The sequence below is a fragment of the Bubalus kerabau genome, chromosome 2 (genome assembly GCF_029407905.1).
Source record: "Bubalus kerabau isolate K-KA32 ecotype Philippines breed swamp buffalo chromosome 2, PCC_UOA_SB_1v2, whole genome shotgun sequence".
In the NCBI taxonomy this organism is placed as follows: domain Eukaryota; kingdom Metazoa; phylum Chordata; class Mammalia; order Artiodactyla; family Bovidae; genus Bubalus; species Bubalus kerabau.
In genome coordinates this window covers 38,009,114-38,024,702 of record NC_073625.1, presented here as the reverse complement: position 1 = coordinate 38,024,702, position 15,589 = coordinate 38,009,114, and the positions used below count along the sequence as shown (strand labels likewise).

Here is a 15,589-nt window from a genome sequence, read left to right as displayed (position 1 = left end):
CAGTTGGTAAATAATTCCCCTGCAATGCAGGAGACTCCGGTTCGATTCCTGCAGTGGGAAGATCCGATGGGGAAGGGACAGGCTACCCACTACAGTATTCTGGCCTGGAGAATTCCATGGACTACAGTCCATGGGGTCGCAAAGAGTCGGACACGACTGAGCAACTTTGACTTTCACTTTCTTTCATCCACAGTTTCCTGTATGATAGACTTAAAAAAATTACGACTGAAGACTTAGTAAGACAAACTTAACTTTCACAGTTTCGTTTATATGTGTGTATGTACACACTCACATATGTTTATATGTATTGAGTATTATCTCTTAGTCTGACATTGTTAAATTATTTTAATATGTTGTTGTTGTTGTTGAGTCACTCAGTCCTGTCTGACTCTTTTGCGACCCCATGGACTGTAGCCTGCCAGGTTCCTCTGTCCCTGGATTTCCTAATCAAGAATACTGGAGTGAGTTGCCATTTCCTTCTCCAGGGGATCTTCCTGACCAGGGATCAAACCCGTGTCTCCTGTATTGGCAGGCAGATTCTTTACCACTGAGCCACCAGGGAAGCCCTTTATTTTAATAGATTTTTAATAGATTGCATCATTTATTCTTCTGAACTTCAGGTAGTCCAGGGTATTATTATTGTGTCTACAAATAACAAATAAAATAGCTAACTCAGGGAAGTTCAGGGAGTTCAGATCACCTTTCCAAAGCAGTGACTCCAGGAACTAAAAACAGACTTCTCTAAATCAAAAAATGCAAAAAAGTGCCATGAATTTGCCATGAAAGTTTATTTATTCAGATTCACTTAGAAATTAATGAATTGGAGAATACAAAATTCTATTCAAGTTGATTTCAAAAGTAAAATAACATAAACTTTTGTCCTCACCGTTAACCCATTTGGGAGAAGTTTAAACTTTATATGCCTCTAAAAGAGTCTGTATGTCAGGAGAAATTACAAATATATATGACTTGTGAAAAAAGAATAAAAATTATCTATTCATATTTTATGTCATAGTAGAATTTAATACCAAAAATTAATTACTCACCAAATCTACCTTTCCCCAGAAAAATAAAATAATTATAGCTCTTCTCAAGATAGCCCGGTCAAGTGCCAAATGTCCTGAGTCTTTGTTGAAAATAAAACCCGAGTATTTGCTGTCATTGTAGCAAGTTCAATGAACTTCTTGTTATTGCTGGATATGTTTATCTTTGTAACCCAAGCAATGGTACCCAACAACTTGGCACTTAATCATTTTAAAATTAAAAGATTAAGTCCACTGAAAGCCTAATTATGAAAGCTGGAAGAAAAAAAAAATGGGGAAAAAAGGAGTGCAAATAATTTCAAGCTTAGTATCCAAATAAACCTTGGAAAGGAATGCTTAATTAACTCTATGGTGTTGTTCTCCAAGAAAAGAATATATTCATTTTCCCTAGGAAATTAAACTTTTCTGTAGTTAGATATTCAAAGACTAAAGAAACTTAATTGAGATTCTTAAAAGATAGTAAGCAGGACTTGTTGCTATGACTCCAACCACCAGCATGCAGCTTAATCAGCACCCATGGCAATCACTGGGAGGAAATGGCTATTTTAGTTCTTAGTTCTGCTTCTAAAGATGCAGGGATCAAAACTGAAATTTGACCTAGAAGCTGTCATGGTTCTAAAGCTGCATGACAAAAGGTTAATAAGAATAGGAAAACAACAACCAACAAAGCAGTCAGATTTCTCAAACTTTCAAGACAGTAAAGTGCAGCAGACCAGCCAAGAGCCGAACAGCCAAAGATTAAACCCAATGTGCCGTGATGGGCATGCTCACTGCTCTCATCTGTTGTCAATGATCAAAGACGAGATGTTTTCTCATACTGAACACCCAGTAAACAAACAGTGAGCTACAGCCACTAGGACGGAAGAAGCAAGCCAGTGACCAAGGAAACAGAAGGACCGGCTGGACCTGAGAGCAGACAGCTACTTGCACCTCGATTCTGCCGTCTGCGCAGGAACTGAAGGATCAGGGTCAAGTCTAGTCTGCTGGTGCTTCTGAGCAGTCAGAGGAAGAGACACACTGCCTGAACACACCTGCACCCAGAGCTTCGCCCGCGTGGAGCCCCACATATGGAGAAAGCCACAGTGGAAAATGAAAAGACATCCGTACAGATACCCAATTAGTCTTTGGAAATTCGCCTATCCAGAACTCTTTAATTATATAGTGTTTCATTTTAACTATGTTGCTTTGGGTCAGTCCCTTACACAGAAGATGGGAGAGAACTGAATGAGTCTTTCAACCCCAAGGATATAGTCTTCTTCAAAGATTCAAAGGGAGGGGATATATATACATCTGTGGCTGATTCACTTTGCTGTACAGTAGAAACTAACACAACATTGTAAAGCAACAATACATCAACAAAAATTAAAAATAAAATAAATAACGTTTTAAAATAATAAAAAAAGATTCATCATTTTGAACTTTAAAAGCCAAAGTAAAGCAAAAAAAAAAAAAAAAAAAAGGAAAAAACAGAGTGGCAAAAAAAAAAAAGGAAACAGAAAAAAGGCCCAGAATTAGGGTGACCTGCAGGTCAGAACGTGAAACTTAAGGTGTTAAGAAAAAGGATCTTTCTTCTCTGCCCTTCATCTCATATCATGCACAATAAGTATAAAGATATGAAAAAAGGAGACAATATTGCATAATGCTAAATAATTAGGGGTTTAAATAACTATTAAATCCTCTCATTACTTAACTATATCACATTCTTTGATATCAAAAGTTCCAAATTTTTAATTTTCAACTTAATTTGAATAGTATAATTGTCCACTAAGTTATAATCTGTAATTAAATACATTGAATTATTTCATTCATAATTAAGTGGATGTCCTAACATCTCTGAGTCAAATTTTTATGAATGTCTGATTATATCACACATTCAATGGGAAATTGGATCTTAAGAGCTTGTTTTATGGTTCTGTTTTTTGGGAGCGACGACAACTGCATACTCTTAGTAAAACACTCATCTGGAAAGTTTGCCATCTTGCACAGTTTCTAGGGAGGACCACCTGGGTAGCAGGAACTAACAGGTAGCATTTCTCTGGAAGGTAGATCCGCACAGCAATCCTGAATCCCTTGGGTTGACCTAAGTCATACCAGATCATCCTCATACTTATTGATGTGGGATATATGCAGTTTCGTTCATTAGCAATTATCTGAATTGAGAATATTTTCAGTTTGTTTATGTTTGTTCTTGATGGCTTCATTTTCTCTCTCATCAGAACATCACCTTCCGGTTGGTATTCTAACAGAAAGTTTCTCTTCTCATTATCTCTTCTGATTCCTTCCTTTCTGCTACATCTGTAACTGAATCTGATAATTTCCCTATCGCTCCCTGGCTGAAAGGCTACAGTTGCACGCTCTTGCATTAGAACCATTTTCTCAATCCTTATTTGAAGACTTCTGCCTGTGCTGCAGTGATCCAGGTTTTTGGACAAAAGAACATTTGCAAAAGGGTGCTTGGGGCTCTGGGCCATGACTGAATGGAAGGGGACTAATGATGCTTATGCTAAAGCTGAAGCTCCAATACTTTGGGCACCTGATGCGAAGAATCAACTCCCTGGAAAAGACACTGAAGCTTGGGAAAGACTGAAGGCAAAAGGAGAAGGGGGCAGCAGAGGATGAGATGGCTAGATAACACCACTGACTTGATGGACATAAATTTGAGCAAACTCCTGGAGATAGTGGAGGACAGAGGAGCCTGGTGTGCTACAGTGCATGAGGTCAGAGTCAGACACCACTTAGCGACTCAACAACAATGATGGGCTAGCACAGAGGGAAATCAAATGAGGTAGCCAGGGCTCAGAGGACAACGAGTGGGTTTAGAGGTAGAGTACCAGAGTGAGAGGCAGAGGGTAAGATGCTGTGACCAGCACACCCTGCTTTGCCCACTGCCGGGCACCATTCTCAGGTGTTCTACATGATCGGAAGCCCTCAGGGGCACAATGGCAATCACACAATGGAAGTTGTGCATTGTTACTGATGCTATAGCAAGACTGGTTTTAATTTAGACGCTCAGCAAATCCCACTTAACAACAAAATCCAGGGGTGAGTTATGAGAACCCGCGTCAAGGGAGGGTGGGGAGGGCGGAAATGACTAATCCCAAAAGGGTCAAAAACACTCATGAGATCTGGGGGGACATCACAGAAGAGCTGACGACGTGTTCTACAAAGGAACAGGAGTGTCAGGAAGTCAGCCAGCTGCAGCGGTCAGTCAGAAAGCGAAACAGACAAATAGCCTGAACTTCAAAGAGGCAGACTTCCATGAGGGTAGCACCTCACGTCCCAGTCCAGAGGTCATGGGGGGAGGTGGAAAAATTCATAGCAGAGTGCCGGAGTGGGGAAGCAGACTCAGGTGGGCCCCGAGCACGCTCAGCCCACCTCCTTGGTTCTGGCCACACCTCCACCCCTCCTTCTGACAGAATCACACACGCCCAGATTCCCTTCACGGTCCCGCATTCAGAAACCCTCCCTGGATGAATGCAGCCTCCATGGGTCTCTCCCATTCTGGACCGACGGCTTTAGCAATCATTACATTAGTCTAGATTTCCATTATCTAATTTTCTCAAATTCTCAGGTGGTTTTCTACACGTGTGACTTTTGTATCTCCCAATTGATATACAAGTACTTTTGGAGCAGAAATGAGAATCTGGGCTTTATGCATCTTTCGCTGTCATGACATGTAGAAAGGTGAGCATGCTTGGTCCAATCAATATTAAAACACACTTAAGAGGCTGCTTGTTTTGAAAGGAGTACTCTTTTTAGTTTTTTTACCTTCTTAAATTTTTTCAGCTTTGATGAGGTATAATTGACAAACAAACTTGTGTATATATATGTGTGTGTGTGTGTGTGTGTGTGTATTTAACATGGTGATATAGATAAACATTGTGAATGATGCCCATGATTAAGTTAATTAACACATCCATCACCTCACAAAGTTACCTCTTTTTCCATGGTGACAAGCTTAAGATCTACTCTCTAATAACTTCAAGTATATAATATAGAGCATTATTTTACTATGGAAGTGTTGGTGGCCTTAGGTACAATGATTCTGTGATAATGATGATTTTAATATGAGGCGATGAGGCTGTTGTTGTCGTTCAGTCACCAAATCATGTCCAACTCTTTCCAACTCCATGGACTGCAGCACTCCAGGCTTCCCTGTACCTCACCATCTCCCAGAGTTTGCCCAAGTTCATGTCCATTGAATTGGTGATGCCATCCAACCATCTCATCCTCTGTCACCTCCTTCTCCTCCTGCCCTCAATCTTTCCCAGCATCAGGGTCTTTTCCAAAGAGTCAGCTCTTCACATCAGGTAGCCAAGGTATTGGAGCTTCAGCTTCAGCAGCAGTCTTTCTAATGAACATTCAGGGTAGATTTCCTTTAAGATGGACTGGTTTGATCTCCTTGCAGTCCAAGGGACTCTCTAGCACCACAGTTCAAAAGTATCAACTCTTTGTCACTCAGCCTTGGTTATGGTCAGCTCTCACATCTGTACATGACTTCGAGAAAGACCATAGCCTAGACTATACAGAGCTTTGTCAGCAAAGTGATGTCTTTGCTTTTTAATACACTGTCTAGATTTGTTATAGCTTTCCTGCCAAAAAGCAATCTTCTGATTTTCATTGGTATTTTTAAATTGTTTTACCTCCTTTGAGTTTAGTTATCACTTTACCTACCTCCCAGTTAAACAGGATGTATGTATCATGTTATATAAAAGGAATTTTATTAAGGTAATGCTGAGAAATGGTTGAAACTAAATAATAACACTAAGTAGTGATCTATACTTCATTTATACCTAAGGAACCAATTACTTTAAAATTGTGCACTTATATTAATAGTTGCTCTGGGTTTTTCTTCTTTAGAGACTTCTCGCCCTGAGTTTAATTTCTCATCTATAATTAACAAACAAAATTATATTCTTCTTTGTAAATTTTTCTTTAGGAAGGAAAGAATCTATCAAACAGTGACAATAATGGATCTTTGTCACACATATATGTAGCATCTCATTCTGAATTTTTGTTCTTTTTGTACTATTTCATAGAAAAACTGAAGCAGGACTGCAGAAAACCCCCTTAGTATCCAACGTTCGTTATTTGTGCTTCAAATTTAGACTGAAGTAGACAGCTGACTTATCTCAATAACAGAAAATGTCCATTAAAATAAATATGTTACTGTGTATCATTAGATTGGCCAAACAATGCATTCAGGTTTTTCCATAAGATGGTTAAGGATACAATGCATGAGAGATGATAGAAGGAGGTGAAGCTGGAGAGGACCAATGGGGCAAGAAGAACCGTGCTGGCATGAGTTGTTTGGATCATCACGTGGGGTGATTTGGGAGGAAACCAAGGAGGGGAGGTGACTGGCAGTGGGAAAAACCACCAACCTCCAGGCTGGAGCGGGTGAGGACACAGGACGAGACAATGTGGGCATTCAGACGTGTGATGACATCCGCTCAACAAGGCCAGGCATACTGGAGTCATCAAGAAAAATAAAGAGAAGGAAGAGGGCAAAGGAAGAGAGGAGGGAACCAGTCAGACTCAGATAGGAGGAATTCCATTTTGCAGGCATTGAGACTGAAGCCTGCAAGCAGCAGCTGGGTGGACAGAGCTGACCCTTGAGCACACGGAGCCAGATTTATGGGCACATACGTAACACTTGAAACCCCGAGACAGGAAATCATCAGTAATTTTCTGCGGGAGAGTTACTGTAAACTGGAGAGCACCATCCATCAACAGGCTAAGACGTGACTGGTAAGATGGAGAGAGGAGCTCAATAGAGACTTAGGCTAAGTCTCAGCAAGGCCCAGGTGAGGAGAGGCAGCAGCACGGGGCTCAGCTAGCTTGATGGGGGATGGAAGCTTCTGGAAGAGCTAGTTCTCCGGGCATGTCCCAGGCTTCATCCTCAACACTGGTTGAACCTCATGTGAGAACTGCAGGTCCACCTCTCAAGCCCAAACTTTCTGATCTCAAATCTTGGCAGTGCGACCCACAAACTGGTACTTAGCATATTCTCCAAGTTATTCTATTCAGACAATAGCCTTAGAGGCTCTAGAACAAGATGTCTTACAGAAACAGCCAGAGATAGTGATTTTGCTATCATTATATAGTTTGCTGCTGCTGCTGCTGCTAAGTCACTTCAGTCATGTCCAACTCTGTGTGACCCCAGAGACCAGATAGTAGCCCACCAGGCTCCCCCGTCCCTGGGATTCTCCAGGCAAGAACACTGGAGTGGGTTGCCATTTCCTTCTCCAATGCATGAAAGTGAAAAGTGAAATTGAAGTCGCTCAGTCATGTCCAACTCTTAGCGACCCCATGGACTGCGGCCCACCAGGGTCCTCCGTCCATGGGATTTTCCAGGCAAGAGTACTGGAGTGGGGTGCCATTGCCTTCTCCATTATATAGTTTGGGTTATCTCAAATATTGTAGAGAAAGTAATGAGTGACTATTCTGACTTTAGGTTGTCTTAACAAACTAAAGAAGAATTTAATTCCATGTCATCTTACCTTCTGAACTCCTCAGGCACTCTTCCAGTCCTATCAGTTATATAGGTCAGGCCTTTATCTCCTGTTGAGATGTAGTTCTGTCTGTCTGCCATGTCATGAGTCCGGGGCACAGAGTATGTGGCTTCGGATTATCTATCCTCATTCCCTCACCTCTTGTCAAACAGTCAAAAATAGAATGACCTCAAATCAGTCAGGTTGCAACCATCAGAATCTAATTCTTTTTTAAGGCCTCTAAGTTTCTAGGTTGAAACTAATTCTGTCCTTGACTTTAAACCCATCTCCTTTACCCTATTTTTTCTTTGTTTTTCAATCATCTAAGAAGAAAGACCTATATTTTTGTAACCATAAATGTCAGCTCTCTTTCCAATTAAAAATAGTAAAATGAGACTTACACTTAAAGTTTTAATAAACTGAAAGTTACATATTTAATTTAGGAACGTATCTTTCAAAAAAAGCGATAGTTAAGACTACACTTATTTTTAGTTGCACCATACCAACTGCGTATTTCATACAGTCAACACATTCTTGAAAAATAAAGCAATCTTCTGAACTGTTCACTACAAAACATTTAGTTTAGTGTGACAAGAAGATATTGAATAAAGGATTTATACATTTCAATTTATGACAAACTTAAACTTAAGTAAAATAAACAGTAATTTACAATAGCCTTAGAAACTTCAAATTGAAATTAAAATAAAGAAATACCAGCTGATTGTATTTGAAATTATTCTGAGCAGAGCTTACCCCAGCACTTCACTAACGCACTTCCACCCAGGCATGAATTTCCACACTCAAATGTTTTCCTGTGAAACTAGTGCGACTATCTGGACGTCTTTACAGTTCTCACGAAAGTATCAATCCTTTATCATATGTGTTTCAGACATTTGCTGTATGACACAGGGAACTCAAACCTGGTGCTCTGTGACAGTCTGATGGGGTGGGAAGTGGGAGGGAGATTCAAGAGGGAGGAGGTATTGTACACCTATCACCGATTCATGATGATACGTGCCAGAAATCAACATAATATTGTAAAGTAATTATCCTCCAATTAAAAAAATTTGTAAATAAAACATCAAATTTTCAGAGGTCAACCTGATGATGTCTCTATTGTGAAACATGTTTACCAGGCATCTCTTTTAGGAATGAGCTCAAGCAGCTGGCTCCCTCAGTTCCTTCTCTCCTTGAACAGGCATGCGCCTCCCTTGACTCTGACTATCCCCAATGATTTCTGTGAGCATTAGCATGCAGCAGAAGTGGTGCTATGGAACCTACGATGTTCTAGCTTGTAAGAGGTCTTGAAGCTTCTGCCTAGGTTTTTTCCTAGAACACGTTTCTAGGGATGTACCCCCTGGGAACCCAGCCACCATGCTGCGAAAAGTCCAAGCCACTTTCAGGCAGCCCCACCTGAACACCCAACCAGTAGCCAGCATCCACCGTCAGCTACAGGTGGGAGCCACTTTAAGTGACCAGCCCAATCAAGTCTTCAGATGCCTGACCCTCAGCATATACTGAACTGCAAGGCAGGAGACCTCAAATAAGAACTGCTCAGCAGTAAAGTCCACAGAACCATAAGAGATAATAACTAATTGTTTTAATTCACTAGTTATAAGGATACATGGTATGCAGCAAAGATAACCAAAATATTAGTTTATCTTTCTCTGCTCAGGATCAAACTTTTATAATTTTCTAGGGCATATAACATACTAGAGGGCTTCCCAGGTAGTTCAGTTCAGTCGCTCAGTTGTGTCCAACTCTTTGTGACTCCATGGACTGCAGCGCACCAGGCCTCCCTGTCCATCACCAGCTTCCAGAGTTTATTCAAACCCATGTCCATTGAGTCAGTGATGCCATCCAACCATCTCATCCTCTGTCGTCCCCTTCTCCTCCCACCTTCAATCTTTCCCAGCATCAGGGTCTTTTCCAGTGAGTCAGTTCTTCACATCAGATGGCCATAGTATTGGGTCCCAGATGGCACTAGTGGTAAAGAACCCACCTGTCAATGCAGGAGACATAAGAGACACAGGTTCAATCCCTGGGTTGGGAAGATCCCCTGGAGGAGGGCAGGGCAACCCACTCCAGAATTCCTTCCTGGGAAATCCCATGGACAGAGGAGCCTACAGTCCTCTGGGCTCCTCTGGTGAGCTACAGTCCATAGGGTCACAAAGAGTTGGACATGACTGAAGCGACTTAGCACAGCAAAGCATGTAATATACTAGAGGCCAATTGACCCTTAAAAAGCTTCAACTAGTAGTTTAGCACCTTTAAAATATTCTTGGTTTGTTTCATGGAAATAGCTCAAGCTTATCTTTTTACATGTTTTTATTAATTATTACTAAATCAAGATCTGAGCTACACAAATGTATAGAATCATGAATGACCCTTCATCAAACAAAAGAGAAAACAGGATCCCTCACGTCTGCATAATCCACCTAAAGATGATCATTTGCTTTTCCGACTTCAAATCCTGCCTCTCTGTACCTTGTTCATAACTACCTCTAGGGGGTCATACTTCCCTGAAGAAAAAAAAGTATGAATTCGAGATGATACCACATGTCATTATTCTTGGCTTAAATTTGCAAATAATTTTCAGATCCTTAACCAAGATCCTTTTTACTGAAACTGAATGACATCAAAATATTTCTGTCTGATGTTCTCCTCTTGTCAAAATTTGTGGACTCCTAGATCTAACACTGAATGTTAAAGATGTCACACTTCACTGTTCTAATTTCAGGGCACTGATACATGTTATGTGGTTGATATTTCTCTTCCTGCAGATAATGTTTATCCTCCTTCCCTTTCCCTCAACCAGCCCTCCACATACCTGTTCACCTCCAAACAGGTAATTTATTACATGGATTTACTGCTCACCAAAGGTTGGTGACCTTCTAACCTTTATTTTCCTTCTTATTCTTGTGCTCTGATTAATTTCTCACTATATGTTTCCAATTTACTAACATATGTGTTAACATGTTTAGCCATCACCATTTAATTAACATCTCAAAAATGAAATTTATTTTCTGTCCAAAGCATTTGGAAAATAAACCATCTGTTTTATTCTTTAAAAACTCTATCAAGGGATCTACTATATCCCCAATCCTCAAGGTTTCAAATCTCCAGAAAATGCTTCTTATTCAATCTCCTCTTTATCACTTAATTTCCTAATTTTAGACTTTTCATTAGAAATATCATTCATCCATCTTTCTTTCTCCATTTCCACTAGTGCTACTATTTCACTGCAACTGAACTAGACATGGATCATAACACTTCAGGATAACTGTGACAACTGGTTCTGCCCTAATTTATCCTTTACCTTAAACAAAACTGCTAAATTTGTCTTCCTCAAACACTAATTTCACTACAATTCCTCTCTACTCAAGAATATTCCATGATTTCCTCTTTCCTATTATATACATTCTAAATTCCTCAGGTTGCTTTTGAGGGCTATCCAAAATCAGGTCTCATCGTGCCAATCCATTCTATCAATCGTGTCTTATTGCTCCCTGAAATTCTTTCAGCTCGGCTCTGCTGCTGCTGCTGCTGCTAAGTCGCTTCAGTCATGACCAACTCTGTGCGACCCCATAGACTGCAGCCCACCAGGCTCCCCCGTCCCCGGGATTCTCCAGGCAAGAACAATGGAGTGGGTTGCCATTGCCTTCTCCAGGGACCCATTACTCTATGTGGAATACCTGTCTCCTTCCCAAATCCTTCACATCCCTTCAAGCATCACCAGGTTCAGAGCCACTCCCTCCATGAAACTTTCCATAATATCTTCTGTATAATGTTCAACATCACTTTTTAAATACAACAAAGAACACTGAGTGATGTGGTGAGAGGAGAAATTTAAAATATTCCCCCACCTGCCTCACACCTGAGCCTGCAATTTCATAATTAGTGACTGTGCAGGTTCAAGCCAACCTTGCAGCTAAAAAAATAAATATTCTTAGCAATGAGTTAGTCCCATACTTTTTCAGTATGAAATATTTCATCATATCTTTTGTGCAGAGCAAAACTTGGGGGCAGAAAGGAAGCCCGTTGCATACCTTGATAAGCTGAAGGCATCACTGAGAAAATAAAATAAAAGGAGGAAGCAAGGGATACCAAATCTCAATTTGCCTGCTTAGCAAATAATGTGGGGTTTTTTTTTTGAGAAACAGTCTTGTGCATTATAAATATGATAACTATCAATTATTCAGAATATTTTGATTAACCAATTACTTTCATTCTTCCATGATGCTAGAGCATGGATTTCTTCTTCTGAGTCAAGCAAGAATTGATGGCTATATTCACCCCCACAGCACCATCTTCCTCTCTTGAAATGATACATTTCAGTTGTCATGACACCAGTAAAAGATGGACTTACCCTGCTGGCACAATCAGGCATTCAGCTACACTGCTTTCCCCCTTATCCTAGCAATTTGGACTCCAATGTTAAATCCTCACCACCCCCTACTACCTCTAAATAAAAGAAGTGCTAAGTAATGAAGTTCTGTGCTTTTCACAAGTGAATTAAAAGATGAGGAGAAAGATGACCTTAAGTGACCAAGTGTTTTCTCTCTCATTTCTGCACAGATTTCCTTCCTTCCTTCCTTCTCTCATGCTGCCGGCCCCTCCTTCCAGGGCTCTTGCTATGTGTGGACTGCGTGTCTGGGTTTCTGTCCTGATCTCTGGCCTCAGACCCTCATTCCCAGACCACCCATTTGTCCTTTCCTCTACCGCCCGGCCCGCTGGGTTCTCACCGGCTTTCTCAACCCACTCTCTCCTACTAGCCATCTGACAGCTCCATGAGCTTTTAGTGACCTCAATCACAATAAGAAAATGCAGTCCATTTATGGCAGAGAAAGGAACAGACAAATTTCAGCTATCAGTTTACAGGTAGGATAGAGAAGTTCTAAGAGTCAGAGACCAAACTCAGTCTGATCACAGGGGTTCAGGGGCTAACCCCACCTCCTCTCCAGAACACTCTCCTGTAACCTGCTGCTGCTGCTAAGTCACTTCAGTTGTGTCCGACTCTGTGCAACCCCATAGACGGCAGCCCACCAGGCTCCCCCATCCCTGGGACTCTCCAGGCAAGAACACTGGAGTGGGTTGCCATTTCCTTCTCCAATGCATGAAAGTGAAAAGTGAAAGTGAAGTCGCTCAGTTGTATCCGACTCTTATTGACCCCATGGACTGCAGCCTACCAGGCTCCTCCGTCCATAGGATTTTCTAGGCAAGAGTACTGGAGTGGGGTGCCATTGCCTTCTCCGGCTGTAACCTGAGATCCTGTCTAATTTGTTGAGGTAAAAGCCAAGACCTACCGTCTTCATTATAGTTTGGAAATGCAAGCTGGGGAAATAATTAACTTCAAAATTATGTGCACCTTACCCTTGGATAGATAGTCCACTCAAGCTTAAGGTCACTCTTCCTGGAGACTTTAGGCAGTATACAAAATAGCATCTTAAATGCTTTCAGTGAAGTGAACAGATTACTTCACTGAAAGTCAATTATGTTGGTTTTTCCATTTATGAGAGCTTTTCCCCTCTATGTGTTATTCTAACAGGAGTTTATATGACCATGTACAACAAAAGAAAGAGCCTGAAACTCATTCTGCCATGCTTGGGAAAAAAAGTGTTTTATCTTTCCCTTTTAAATGGAACATTTTCCTTCTGTTTCAGAAAACTTTTTAAAGACAGCTCATGCTGCAGATCATTTGCAAGACGAGTTTATTCACAGGCCCTTAAAAATAGGACTTTTTAAAACTTTTCCAAAGTCATGCAACAGACTATGAATGTCTTGACCACAATTAACATTCATAGGCAAAAATGTCCCTCAGCTTTCTCTGTCCTCCTTTCTTCCAAGTTGGCCAGCGTCTATAAACTTCACAGATTAGCAGTCAGAGCACCCCCTACCCTTCGAGCCTGTGGGAACTTAGGAATTTCCACCCGAGCACGTCAATCCCCAAGGCCTCCTTCACTCTGGAAGAAATCCCTCACAACAAAGGACAAGGGAGAGGCCGGGGGAGGGGCGTAATGGACTTGGCCGAAAAGAAACGAGAACACTGGCACTGAAGGGTCAGTTCGGGCTGCCCGCCGATCCCTAATCAGCACGAAAAGTGGCCGCGCCGGCGGCTCCTCGGACCGCGCCTGCGGGTTGCATGGTTCCAGCCCTCCGACCCCCGCACGCGGCTCCGAGCTCTTCTCCCGGGACGCCACCTCCTCGGGCACCGGTCCCCGCACTGGGTTCCCCCACCCCAGCCACTCGCACCCAAATGCCGCCCCTAAACTCCAAAGCGGAAGCGGGGCGGGGGGTCACTCGGTCTAGAAACTTGAGCGGAGCGGCGCGCACGCACCCCAGCACCCTGGGACACGGACCAGGTCGCACCCACCTCCCACTGGCCCGTCTCACCCCGAGGCAGGTCAGCCTTCAGCCTCAGCTTGCAGCCTTTTACTCAACGATGGCACTCGGTGGAGGCGGAGGCTGGAAAGTGTCCCTCCTCGCCCTGCCCCGGTGCCTTCCCGCACGCAAACCCGTGCAAGTGGAAGTTGCGCGAAGTCCCCTCTCCCCGCGCCCCGTCTCAGCTTGCTCCTGGGACGCACGTGGGGACAGCCCCCCAGCCTCGAACTCTGCGCCCCCCCGTGACGCCCACGCGCGGCGACCCCCTCTGGACCGCGGTCCTCCCCCGGCGCCCACCTCCGAGTGCCACCCCGTTCCCGCCGCCTGGCCCCCGGAGAAAAGTCCACAGACTGCTGGGGAGAGGTGTGCAATCCCAGGCCGGCCGGCCGACACCCGCTTTCTTCCCGAGGCCGAGCCCCGGGGCGCCCCGCGGGCTGCACACTCACCCATGGCGCCGCGTCCCGCTGCCCGGCGGCCCCTCCAAGCGCTGGCGGCCGACGCAGCGCGGGCCCGAGAGCTCCGCGCGCCTCTCCTGCTCCGCGCGCCGCGCGAGTGACAGCCTCGCCCCTCCCAGCGGAGCCGGCTCCCGGGGCTCCTGGCACCCGGCGGCCGCGCAGACCCCTCCCTCTTCCCACCTGCTCGGCGGACAACTGGCTGTGGCCTCGCGGTTCCCGCCGCGCCCCTCCCGGCCCCCTTTCCCGCCCTGAGCACGTCCACTTGGCCGGCCACTTGCAAACACCTCTCCCTGCAATACGTTGAATACACATTACACGCTCGCCCCGTCTTAGGGCACACGAATGACCTGGTAGCCAAGATCATAACCCGTAACCTCGAAGCCCTAACCAGGAAAGCTGATTCCAGAGGAGTTTGATAGGAAAATTTCCCTAAAAATCTTCTCTTGCTTTCAATATACTAGTTTTTCCCTTAATAACAATGTTAAGGTAACAGGAAGAGAAAATTCTCCCATGAATTTATATCTCTCTTCTTTCTTCTATGTTACATATGTTTGTTTCTATAACCTGGCAAGGCTGTAAAGTCCCTCCATGCCACACACACATCACAATATGCAAAAGTCAACTGGAAAATAAATGACTCAGTGCAAGAAGCAGTAGATGCTGCTGGAAAAGCACTGGGCTTGCCAATTGGGAGGACTAGGTGGTGATTCCTGCTCTACTACTAATACAAGGGGACTCAGTTTCCTAATTTGTAAAATGAAAGATCTGGGAAAAGTGATCTCTAAGGTCCCTTCAAGCTAAAAAAAAAAAAAAATTATATAATTCTTCAGGTTATTGGCCTAGTTCTTACAGGATTCATACTGGAGAGTTATTTCAGTAAGTCAGTCCCCGAAGTATCTTAAGCTACTTTTTCATACAGGACACACCCTAAAATACACAAATCTATGCCATAAACAAGCAGAAGAATGAAATAAAGTGCACGGTTACTAACCTCCAAGAACATTGCTAAATAATGGAGAAGACAATATGAAAAATAATTAAGAGCATGTTTGGCAGAAAAACATGAAGAAATGCTGAGCACATCAGTAACATGGCACAGAAACGTTTGCACAGCTATTCTTCAGGTAATGGAAGAGACACACTCCTGGAAGGATATTGCAAATGCATTTCAGTTAAATGGAAATAGAAAGTTGTTCTTATGGGTGGGGAAAGGAAG

At 43.1% G+C, this 15,589-nt stretch overlaps 1 protein-coding gene across 2 annotated transcripts in view; it reads right to left on the bottom strand.

The window, feature by feature from the left end:
* Nucleotides 1-14,567, bottom strand: part of GPM6A (glycoprotein M6A) — a 253,686-nt gene extending 239,119 nt beyond the window's left edge. The window contains exon 1 of one of the 2 annotated variants that reach the window (XM_055567476.1): nucleotides 14,365-14,567. In XM_055567476.1, the coding sequence (XP_055423451.1) occupies nucleotides 14,365-14,368 (4 nt within the window). In that variant the 5' untranslated portion in view covers nucleotides 14,369-14,567. Of the gene's footprint in view, nucleotides 1-13,930; nucleotides 14,084-14,364 lie in introns of those variants that run through there. The other variant, XM_055567477.1, reaches the window with a different exon arrangement.
* Between the last annotated feature and the right edge of the window lie 1,022 nt (nucleotides 14,568-15,589).